The sequence below is a fragment of the Heloderma suspectum genome, chromosome 1 (genome assembly GCF_057233095.1).
Source record: "Heloderma suspectum isolate Gila_16-S chromosome 1, 16-S_ref, whole genome shotgun sequence".
Classification (NCBI taxonomy): Eukaryota; Metazoa; Chordata; class Lepidosauria; order Squamata; family Helodermatidae; genus Heloderma; species Heloderma suspectum.
In genome coordinates this window covers 104,538,687-104,551,116 of record NC_139458.1, presented here as the reverse complement: position 1 = coordinate 104,551,116, position 12,430 = coordinate 104,538,687, and the positions used below count along the sequence as shown (strand labels likewise).

The following is a 12,430-nucleotide window of genomic DNA, read 5'->3' as shown; positions in this document are numbered from 1 at the left end:
GGTAATATAATGCAGTGACATTCTGCACTTGGATCCTATGTTTCTGGTCTTTTTCTATTTATTCTATTACTTGCTGGATTTCAAGGCATGAAAGCTGAGGCTGCAATCCTAAGCTCACTTCCTAGGGTGGAAGCACCAATGAACACAGTGGGACTTACTTCTGAATAAACTTGTATAGGATTGCACTGTGCATCTAGTACAGAACATACCAGTGCTGTTACAACATCTTTTTTAAAAACTCAGTTAAGTCCACATTAATGAATTCCATTGAACTACAATGTATTTAGAAATACATTGGCGGGGACAGCCCTTTCTAAATCCAGCATGTTGGCAAGTGTTACATTAATGGCAGGATTAACTTGGACACTCTCTCTTTTTACATTTATTTTAAGGAACCCTTTCCTTTGGATTTTATTTTGATGACATTAAGTAGCTATTTTTAAAGGCCAGGGTTTTCTTTTTCCTGGTGTGCTACATAGAACTTCTGCAGTCTGCTTTTTACTAACGTACTTGTAGTACGGTATGAAATATGGCTCATTGTGATGCAGTTCAACAAATTATTAATCTTGGCAATATCTTTTGTGTTCTCTACCTATCTGGTTTATAGTTTAAATGCTTACATTTACGGTTAATTTAAAAGTGGTTTGGGGACTTAGACTTGGAGAAGCTTCTAAAACTTGGCACTCTCACCAAAATGTCTCTGTCTCTCTCTCTGAGACTTCCTTCCCAGTTGCTCTTAGGAAATTTTGCAAAACCCCAGTGCCTTACAGTAAACAAACTTTATTTTCCTTCTGGAAGTGGAACCTCATTGCTATAATGTATAAACACAGACCAGTAGGGCCGCCAACCGCTACTTTTTCCCGAAACACACACTTTCAGATGCATAAGCTAGAGCAAAGCTTCCTAAATTAATATTAAATGTTGCCTAAAATGTTTAATGGATAGCTATTTGAAAGATTATAACTGGATTCCCTGGGCAAAGCTTATTGTTGACATTCAGAAAAGTGGATCTTCAAGATGCTACGGTGGGAGGATCACTATTCTTAGAACTGGGCTGTTTGCTGTAGGGTTTTGGAAAGTAAATATTTTGAGTGTGCAGAGTGAGTTTATTGTCCAGAAATGCAATGTGGCATTCTTAAGACTAATATGTATAAACTGGGAAGTAACGGAATTATTTATAGCTAAACATCAGTCTGAATTATTAGGTGGGATAGGGTGGGAGGAACCTGTCTCAGACCTGTAGAACTTTGAATAAATGTGTATGCAGTGTGTCTCGAGTAGAATTTGTTGCTCTTGTTCCTTGTAAGGTAGGAAGGTCCAGATCAAAAAGTTAAACATTACGCATTTACACTAATGGTCTGGCTTAACCCGAATGCTACACAGAACCCAGAATATTGTCCGGAAGGATAACACTATAGGCATAGCTATAGTGGCTATACACTTTGCTGCTATTTTATGTTGTGACCTATGGCATTATGAGGCCATTTTCCCTGATATCCTGGGACATATTATTCTTGAGATTAAAGATCTGAGTGTATGCTCCTTCCTCAGGCACAGTGGTGTAGTGGAGGCAGGGCTTGCAGGGACGCAGCCGCAGCCGCAGGGACTCTGATGTCATCTGCCACCCCCCTCAGAATTCCCTGTTCCTTCTGAGCTTAGCTGCAATCCTCACTGTAGCTGTGGGGGGGATGAATTTTCCAAGCAACAAAATAATTGTTTCATGTTGGAATACGAAGTATTTGGGATGACTTGGGCTGGAATGGACAGTTATGACCTATTCGCTTTACCAAAGATGGGCTCCTGGTAGAGATGAAACCTCCTATAATTGGTTTATTGATATGATCAACACAGCAGCCTGAAATTTTTGGACTGCCCTTGGAGACTGTCACACTGAGCACCTGCATTTCCAAATTTACCACTACACCACTGTGTGTGTGTGGGGGGGGGTTTCAATCCAGCTGTGTGTGTGAACGTTTTTGTTGGAGGGGGAGGGGGGAGACATAACGAAGGCGCTTAGGGAAGGCTAATGGATAATGTTGGGGCACTAAGGAAGTGTTGAAGGGGGCTGTTTAAATGAGAAGGGATCTGTCCATGAGGGCTGAGTTGAGAGGGTGAAGCTTCCATAGAGTATCATATTTTGAAAACCCAAAATGTTTGTGTGTGAGTGAGTGGGTGAAAAAGGCTTTAACACCACTGCATTTTTTCTAAGACGTCCAATTGAAATACCCCTGCCATACTCTCAGCTGCACTGTTTTTGGATCCCAGTTGAAGGCTGTATATCTTACAAGGTTGTACAATCTTAGAAGGGGGCATGGCTGTGACGGTCACAAAGGGACCCTGCACTTCTGAATTTGCCACAGCACTTCTGCTCAAGCATCATGTTGATGCTTTTAGCCTGTTATTCATCATGCATCATTGCACCTTGTTTGGGTGACTGATCTAAGATAGTGGTATAGTACTTTCTAAATCACTGAAGATAGTAGCACTGACCACTGACTCCCAGACTGCTAGATTGTATATGTGTTTTCGATTGTTTGTCAGTCATCTCTGGTCTAAGGATATTTTTCCCAGCCTCTTGTTGCTTCCCGGCAATATGCCAACTTTCAATTGTTTTGTAGCTTCCACCGCAACTGCAAGCTTTAGCAAGCCCTTTGTCACCGTAGTTCAGGGGGATTTCCCTGATTAGCTATGCTACCTCCAGTATCAGAGGAAGTATCCTTCTATATACCAGTTGCTGGGGAACACAAGTGGGATGCTATTGCATTCGTGTCCTGCTTGTGGATTTCCCACAGGCAAATGGTTGCACTGGTTACCAGTTGTATTCCGGGCCAAATTCAAGGTGTTGGTGTTGACCTTTAAAACCCTATATGGTTCCGGCCCAGCCTATCTTAAGGAGCGCCTCCAGCAGCCCCAGACAGGCCACTTAACAAGATCAGCCTCGGATGGCCTTCTCTCTGTCCCATCAGCCAGGACAGCTAGAATGGTGGGGACGAGGGAGAGGGCCTTTTCTGTGGTGGCCCCCACTCTGTGGAAATCCCTTCCTAGGGAACTCCGTCATGCCCCCTCTTTAATGAGCTTCCGTCGTGCATTAAAAACGTGGTTATTCAGGCAAGCATTTGGGGTGGGTTAGGGTATTTTAGAAAATGTTTTTATTGTAGAATTTTATTGTTTTAAACTGTTTTATTGTATGTTGTACATCGCCCAGAGTGGCTGGGTGACCAGCCAGATGGGCGATTAATAAATTTAATAATAATAATAATAATAATAATAATAATGGTTGGCCACTGTGAGAACAGAATGCTGGACTAGATGGACCCTTGCTTGGTCTGATCCAGCAGAGCTCTTATGTCCTTCTGTTCATTGGCCATGCTTGCTGAGGCTGATGACAGTGGGAGTCCAGTGGTATCTGGAGGACCACAAGTTCCCCAGCCCAATCCTAGTTCATTTACCGTTACTGTGCTAGACTTAACATTTCACTTGTGATTGTACATATTCATATTATCCCTATCTTTTTGCAATGACGTAATGGTATCTGGCTGCAGAGATTTATCTAGCAAAGTAAAGCAATGGTAGTTTTTGACTAAATGTTTTGGGAAGGTTAATTTTATTACCTGGTAGGGGTGGAAATTAATGCAAAGTGTCCATTTAAGCAGATAAGTAAGCAAAATGCACTTAACTCTTCCACATTCCAGAGGTGCTGTTGAACATCCTGTGTTTTTGTTTCTGAAGGTTTTTGAGATTCTAGCAGACAGAATGGAGGAGAAACTTGATTTGTGGGCTATAATTGTGACCTCTATGTCTAAAGCCAAAGGGCTAAAAGGGTGCAATGCAGCTGTCCGCATAGGTGCTCAACATGCTTGGGAACCCTGCTCAGTTGGAGTTCCCGACCACATGAAGCATCTGTTAACATAGACCTGTCTGCCATTTCAACCTGTGACTGCATGTTGAGGTCAGGGGCTGGGCCAGTTGACAATCCCACCCCTTCAGTGAAAACATGGAGAAGGAGATATAAAAGGAGTGCTTTTCAGTGCATACATTATCTCAGTCATCCTTCCCACCCTGTAAGATAGGTCAATGTTGTTGTTTTTCCATTTTGAAGATACTGGTGGGGAGGCTTGAAAGAATGGCTTCACTAAAGCCCGCCAGCGAGTTCAGGACTGAAGTGAGAGTTGACCCAGGGACTTCCCGGCTCACAGCTCATTCTAAGCTAGACTAGTAGCATAGTAGTTCATTTTATGAAATGTGTGCTGGCTTAGGGTTCACTTAAAAATCACAGAATATTCGTGAACATCTGAAATGGCAACGATGTTACACTTACATACACAGGAGTTTGAAATGCCATAGGGAACAGAAATGTAATGCTTTCTTATGAGACGGAAGAAGTTAAGAAGACCACTGTAAAAGTCCATTCCCGCTTTCCATGGTGTCTTTTGCTGCCTTCTTGAGTTCTTCTGCGTGTTCTATTCCCTGCAGCCCTTGACTCCCTGACTGTGTGATGCTTACTGTAAATCAGCCATTATTACAATGGCTCTCTTGTATGGCATACCAGCTCAGCTGCTTTTAATTATGAAGTATAAGCTGGTGCCGTCAGCAACCGTAGAGTTATGCATTGATAAATTAGTGTATTAGTCCCCCATTTCCTTCTCTCCCACACTGCTGCTGTTGCATTTCTTTTACTCAACCCATATTGTACAATGGCCAGAGGCCTGCTGTGCTGTGTATCAATGCAACCCTTGGGAAAAGGTCCAAACAACATAAGTTGAATGTGAAAGTGTTTCATAGACTGGGAAACATTATTGACAGTAGTTTTTGTGGCTGCTATTGAGTTTTTGTTGTATTTTATTGATTTATTTTTAATATCTGTATGCCTACCCCTTCTCCAAGGTTGTCAGGGTGGCATAAATCTCTCTCTCTCTCTCTCTCTCTCTCTCTCTCTCACTCTCTCACACACAAACACACGCACGCACACACACACACACACACACACACACTTTATCTTAACAACCCTGTTAAGTTAGGTTAGGCTGATGGAGAGCAACTCACCCTGTGGGTTTCATGGCTAAGCAGCAATTTGAACCTGGTCACAGTTGTTCCAGCACACTAACTGCTATGTTACATTGGTTCTGATTTTATTATGTATGGAAGATAAATGGTTACAGGAGCCTCCACCCAGCATGGCACCCTTCAGGGGTGTTGGATTACAACTCCCATCACCCCAGCTAGCAGGGTTGTGCTGGCTGGGGATGATGGGAACTGAGGGGCATCATGTTGAGGAAGGCTGCAGTACAGTCACAGAAATGGCACTCTTGAGTTTGGAACACTCGCTTTTACTATTGCAACAACACTGACCTCTGTGGAGCATGCCTTGGGTGTTTTATTTCAGCTTCTACCAGCTCTGAGATGCTCTAACCAGCTGACCCCAGTCAGGAAGCACTTCCCTGCTAGTGAGGGGAGGGTATGTCCCTGGGCAAGACAGCCAACCTCCTCCCTACCGGTGCCCCATCTGTCTTGAGTGCAAGAGCCTTTCCCTCAACTTCCCTTATACCCACTTGTCTCAAGAGGTAACAATGCAGACTAAATACATGAGTGGAGTTTTGGAATTTGCAGGTTCACCCCAGTTTTAAACAACTGAATATAGTAATTTTATTTTCACTGATTCCAGTTTTGGAATGATCTCCCTGACGAGACCTGCCTGGCTCCAATGGTGTTATCTTTTCAGTGCCAGGTTAAGACCTTCCTGTTCTCTCAGGCATTTGGCAGCATATGATGAGGTTTTAATCAGGTCCTGCATTTTTGTTATTGTTGATTGTTTAAACAACAATAATGAAATATAGATACATATTTAGATATATGTGTCTCTTTGTGTGTGTGGCCTGTTTATATGTTTGTACATAAATGGTTTTTATGCTATGTATAATGTATTTTTAATGGTTTTTAATCTTTGTAAACTGCCCAGAGAACTTCAGCTATTGGGTGGTATTGAAATGAAATGAAATAATAGATAAGGTAACATCAAAGAGAATAGGCTGCTCAAAAAAGAGTGTTGTGGTGGGACCCTTCTGACTTTTTTTCTATTTGCTCAAACTGGTGGTATTATGCTGAGATGGTTCTGAAATTTATAAGCTAGAAGGTGATCACTGCTTGAATTACACAGGGTGGGGGACATACCCTGCCTTTTGTGATGGGCCCCCTTAGCTACTGCTTTTAAAACTATATCGGACAGGCTGTCCTATAGGTAGGCCCAAGGCATGCCCTCCAGCCTGAATCTCCCCCATGTATCTCTGTGATTATTGCCCAGCTGAGGAAGGCAGTCTGCTCTCCAAGGGTGCTTCCAGATAAGGCTTTTATTGTGCAATCACCCTGCCTCATTCAGGAATTTTACGGAGCTTCCAGGGACATCGACTTCAATTTGTAGCCCTCCCATCTTTTCCAATTCTTGTCCCTTTTTTTGTTTCTTACCAGAAGATAAAAACTGTCCTGGAAGATCAGATGGAATAGCTGTGCACTGCCTTCTGCTTGTCAGTGCTCCATCTGAAAGCACCCCAACTCTGCGTTGCTCAGATTTCTCAGGTTATCTATCCATATCCACCTATATTCAGCACAGAGGGGGCTTGAACTCCTCACATTTTTGTGACAGCCTCCTTAGCGACTGTTTTTAGAAGGCTAAAATTGAGAGGAATTGGATGTAGGGCTCATGGATTTCATTAAGAGTCCCACCACCTCTTCACCCATAATTCAGATAACAGAGACAATTTGGTAGCATTTCCCAAAGAAATGGCTGAAGCCTCACCTTCCCTGGGAAGATTCTTTTTCTTTTCCCCCTCCAAAGAGTCTCAGGGAGCTGCTCACCTAGTCATCTTCATGGGCCTAAACCAATTTAAGGTGCTAACTTAATTTCTGTCAATGTTAAAAATACTCCCACAGCTATGGAGAGTACTTCCTTGGAACTAAGCATCACTTAATATGCTAAAATGTTTCTCCGACTGATTTCTTATATAATTAAAGAGGCTCAACTTGAAGAGGTTATCATTTTAAAGGTACATGTAGGCAATCAGGAAAAGGTAAGAGTAAATATTTCAGTCAGGAATGTTTAAGTCATTTCCAACCTCCCGAAAGGTGATAATTACTGGGGAGAGGCAAATCCATCAGTCTGCAAGACTGACACTTAAGGAGTAGAGATGTAAAATTTCTGGAAATTTTGAGGCCATGGGGAAAAAAACAGTTTGAGGTTTTTTGAGAAAAATGGGAAATTTTAGAAAAATTGAAAAATAAGCAATACTTACTTTTTAGTGCTCTTTACAGATCTGAAGTCACTTTGTTGCTTCAAGACAGCCTTCCCCAACCTGGTGCCCTCCAGATATTTTGGACTTCAGCTCTTATCAGCCTCAGGCAGCATGGCCAATGGTCAGGAATGCTGGGCACTGTAGTCCAAAGCACCCAGAGGGCACCAGGTTGGGGAGTGCCATTTTAGGACCATAAAGCAGCCTTTCTATTCCTAAAGTTATTTTATGTATGACTGAGTTTGCTCATAAAATTATCATTATATTTTAAAACTTTTAAAAGTAAACTCAGTTAGGAAACTTGTAATTATTGTCTAAATAGGTTAGAACTATATTAAATGACTGCTACAGCATCAGAAACACAGGACTCCATAGAACAAAACCCAAGCTGTCAAGAATGCACAATGGTGACTCTACTCACATGGTGGGAAACTGAGCGTAAATGTCTATCAGTAAAATATACTTTAGATCAATCATTTTAATAAGGAATGAAAGAATCTTACAGGGAATCTTACAGGAATATGCTGGGAATCTTACAGAGAGGATTAAAAAATATTCTCCCATGGCTTCATTATTTCCAGACATTTTACATCTCTAGGCTTTCTATAAAAGTGTTCTTATTACATAGTTTTTAGAAATCATTTTGTGGGGAGTAAAGGCTGGGTAACAATATATAAATACTTTGTCTTAACTTTTAAAATAAAATGTTTGCTAAAACAAAGCAAAAAACAAAAACAGTTGTGGGGCAGGGGGAGAACAGAGAAAATGTGTTTTTCTCTGAATTTTTCCAGGCTTTTTCCAGGCCTTCACATCTCTATCAAGGAGGCACGTTTATCAAACTGCCTGCCTAAGAGAGGCAGGTTTATTGCTGACTTGTATTTAATTTTATTTTAAAAGACATTTTCTGTCACAGCTACCTCCACAGATTCTGAGGTATTTTCAGTTTTAAAGTCTTGCACAACTAATTCAGCATTCTTGCCTGTCTTGAACTTAGGCACACCTTCAGGTATGTCATTGGACAAACTCAAGACACATGTACGAAGTGAGGCAGAATATGGACTACCTCCTAACAAAAGGACAAGGCGAAAATTGATGGAGTCTCCCCTGACAGTACCAAGTCCTAAACGTTCGAGTCAGCCAAGCCCAAATCACCTGGTGGATTCTCTCACCAAAGCACTCCATCCCATTGTGTATACACCAGAGGTTTGCAGGAAGCCTGTGGAGAACTTGTGTACAGAGACTGTGGTAAAGCAGGTATTGAATTCTGCAAGCCTGGAAGAAATGAACAGTTGTATGGCACAAATTCAGGAGCCATTAAAGCAGGACAGCCCTGGGGACATTACCTATACCGTGACTCCAGAGCGCAACATGAACTCGACCATTATTCTTTACGAAAATAACATGGGCGACACAGGGTGCCCTTCCAGTATATCCGAAAACAAGCCGCAGTCAACCAGCAGTGGTGTTTTACAAAGGTATTTTGTGTGGAAGAAATGGGTATGAAATCCTCTTTCCTTTTTTCTCTTCCTTCCTCTGTTTAAACTCTGACTTTTATGCTTTTGCTTATTTTTTTTTTTTTACCTGTTTAGTTTTCATTCCGCAGTTTGATGGTAAACTCATGATGATAGACTAAAGCAGCTTTCTCCAACCTGGTGCACTTCAGATGTGTTGGACTACATCTCCCATTGTCTCCAGCCAGTATGGGGGTTATGGGAATTGTAGTCCCAACACATCCAGAGGGCACCAGGTTGGCAATGGCTGGTATAAGCCTCTGAAACTTCTGCCTGGGTTGATAAACTGTGCATGGCCTTGGCCTTGGTGAAGAGATCATCTTGCTCTATCCCCTTTTTTCCTCCTTTCCCTTTAATGGGTTGCAGTTCATAAACACAAACTCTGGCAAACAAAGGCAATAAGACAAGTGAAAAAGTAGCTGAGGGCAGAAGCAAACTTTTCACAGTGGAGTGAAGGTCCGGGGTCCTCCAAGGAACTATACTGGGACTGCTGCTACTGCGGTGATCATTGAGGTGGGCAAGTTTGCAGATGACACTAAATTTATTCATGTTGGTAAAAACTCCAAAGGGTGAAATCCAGTGGTGTCCATTGGCCAGCAGCGTGGACACTGTTGGCAGAATGGGCTTCTCCTACACCCCCATGCCCCAAAATCTATTCTGGAGGGTTGAGGGACTCTCCAGAGCAGATCTGGGGTACACATGGGAAGGGGGAAGAGAGGAAGGAAGTTCCAATGTGTGAGCAGACGTCTGCTCACGTGACTTTGGATGCTGCCCAAAGGCATCTTTTCAAACTGTATGAATGGATAACAAAACAGCAAATGAGGTTTAGTGCTAGCATTTGGGCTTTAGGGCAAAAAATCATGCAAGTGCATACACCGATGGTTTTCGTTTCTTTGTGAAACAATGGTTTTAATTTCTTTGTGAAATTAAGCAGTCAGGAGAGAGATCTCAGGCTGCCCCATCTCACAAAGGATATTATAGAGCAAGAAAAGGTACAGAGAAGCAAGCAAAATGATTTGGGGCTAGAGTATCTTCCCTACAAGGAAAGGGCTTTCTAGTGTAGAAAAAAGGCAAGTGGCATGTATGAAATTGTGCATCATGTGGAGACAAGGGATAGAGAGGCAGGAAGCAGTCTCAGCCACTCTGAGCGTTGTTACTGCAACAGAAGGACAGGATACACATTTTATAAATGGAGATTATTATTTTTCTTCCTGTATCGTAATGCTAGAACTAATAATGCTCACCCAGTGAAATTGATTGGAGTAAATTCAACAAAGACAAGATGTGGTGATAACCATTGGATTAGATGGCTTTAAGGGGGAGTTAGATAAATTTGTGGCAGATGGGTACATCAATGGCTACTAGCTGTGATGGATCAATGAAACTTCCAGGTTCATCAGCAGTGTGTTTCTGAATACTGGTTTCAGGGATGGAGGATGGCAGATATAGAGGAGTTCTGTTGCCTGCAAGCGCTAATTCTGAGCTTCCTAGAGCATCTAGTTCAGCGGTCCCCAACCTTTTTGGGACCAAAGACCGGTCCGTGGAAGACAATTTTTCCATGGACTGGGGCGGGGATGGGACCAGGCTGCAGTAGGGGTGTGGGAACCCCCCTTACCTTGCGTCCGCGGGGGGGGGGGACCCGTGTCCCCCCCCCCCCCCGGAATCCTCGTCGGCCCTGGACTCGCCGTGGAGCTGCCAACCAGGGGAGGACTTCTGGCCACTGGGACGCAAATGGCGTCCGCATAGCGGACGCCATTTATGTCCCTGTTCTTTCCAGTAATAGGCTATTACTGCAAAGAACAGGGCTGGAGCCGGCCGGCAGCTCCACAGACTCGGAGCGGAGCCAGCTAGGGCCAGCAAGGATTCCAGGGCGGAGGGGAGGGATGGATCATCTCCCCCCCCCCCAGACCCAAGGTAAGGGGGGTTCCCACACTCCTACTGCGGCCCAGTCCCTAACAGGCCACAGACCGGGACTGGTCTACGGCCCAGGGGTTGGGGACACCTGATCTAGTTGATTGGCTGAAAGAGGATAGTAGACTAGAATGGACCCTTGGTGGACCCAGCAGGCCCTATGTCTTCAGTGCTTGTATGTGTGTTGCTCCCTGCTGACAGCAGCACACACAGAGGCCATGTGTATGTTTATCCAGGTTTGGGGGGCCTTGGCCAAGGTGTTCTCAGTGTCCCTGCCACTCAGTGGGCCCTTCCCCTCTACACTGCTGTCACCACTGTCGGTTCACATGACCTCTCCCATTAGGCCCAGTCTGCACTGCTGTCCAGAGACGTAGAGGGCAAGGCCAGCAGAGACTGTTGCTACTTCTCCTTGCTCCTGCCGCTGTTCATTTGTTTGGGGAGGGTAGGCAAACAGGAAACAACGGTGAGGAGGAGCAACGGGGCCGGGGGTTGGCAGGGGGTTCCCCTGTTGTGTGCGCTTTGGCGGGTGCCCAACAGTGCCAACTCCTGACACCGACCCTTTGTAAGTTTCATATTCTTTGTAAGTTTCAGTCCCATAGAAAGTCTCAGTGCTGGTGCCACCTGTTCCTGAAAGCTACCGGTGCGGGACCGAAGCAGCTGACTGCACTTCTGGCCCTGAGCATGATCAGTAAATGGAAGAGAGGCACATACTCCTCTCTCACTGCACTGATCTGAGTGGCAGTTTCATACTCTGCCCATGGCCATAATCGAGCCATACAAAATTCTGGTCTGAGGGGGAATCCTGCTTCCCCTAGCAACTGCTTGCATTCACTTGGCATGGCCTATGTGTGTGTGTGGGGGGGGGGGGGGAGACACATCAAAAGCAGGATTTGTCCATTCAATGTACTGTAAAATCCCCTGATGAAAACAGTCATGCAAGGGTCGACACCTGCAATTTCTGAACGTTGAAAGCTGTGCAAGCCAACTATCCTTCATTTGCCTGTCTTGCTTTATTGCCAACGCTACTTTGGAACATAAAATAATTTCTCGGAATATGTCGTCGTGGTTTCAGTGGAATACCCAGTGGATTTTTTGTGATGTTGATTATTAATATTATTATTTCAGACTTGGTCTTCCTTCGCTGTTAAATAGGCAGCCAGGCCCTATACACGAGAAGCCATCTTATATGGCTATGACGTCTGCTGCTGAGCGGAAAAGGAAGTTATTAAGGTATGTAATGCTTCAAGGTGGTGTGCTAAGTTTATCAATGCAATATTTTCCCAGCAGTGAAGTAGGTATTGGTAGTATGTTCACTCTGTGGTTTTACAGGAGCTGGATGTGCTTCTTGTATATCCCCGGTCCAACATTTTCCATTGGACCCCTGCCTATCCCTGCCTGCAGATGGTCATGAATGATTTGGGGGAGGAGGATGGGTAGAGATGTAAAATTTCCTGTAATTTTGAGGCCATGGGGAAAAATTGAGGTTTTTTCCAGGGTTTTTTTTTTTTTGCAAGGGGGGGATTTTAGTTAAAATTGAAAAATATGTATTTATTACATTCATATCCTGCCTTTTTTCCTCCTTAAGGAACCTAAGGTGGTGTACATAATCCTCCTCCTCTCCATTTTACCCTTACAACAACAACCCTGTGAGGTAGGTTGGGCTGAGAGTCTGTGACTAACTCAAAGTCACCCAGTGAGCTTCCATGGCCGCATGGGGACTAGAACCCG

General features: G+C 43.9%; 1 protein-coding gene across 4 annotated transcripts in view; it reads left to right on the top strand.

Annotated features, from left to right (window-relative positions):
* KIF18A (kinesin family member 18A) overlaps positions 1-12,430 on the top strand; it is a 64,760-nt gene that overhangs the window by 41,703 nt on the left and 10,627 nt on the right. For all 4 annotated transcript variants that reach the window (XM_084852784.1, XM_084852795.1, XM_084852804.1 and 1 more), the window contains exons 14-15: positions 8,275-8,755; positions 11,828-11,932. In XM_084852784.1, the coding sequence (XP_084708910.1) occupies positions 8,275-8,755; positions 11,828-11,932 (586 nt within the window). The remainder of the gene's footprint in view (positions 1-8,274; positions 8,756-11,827; positions 11,933-12,430) is intronic.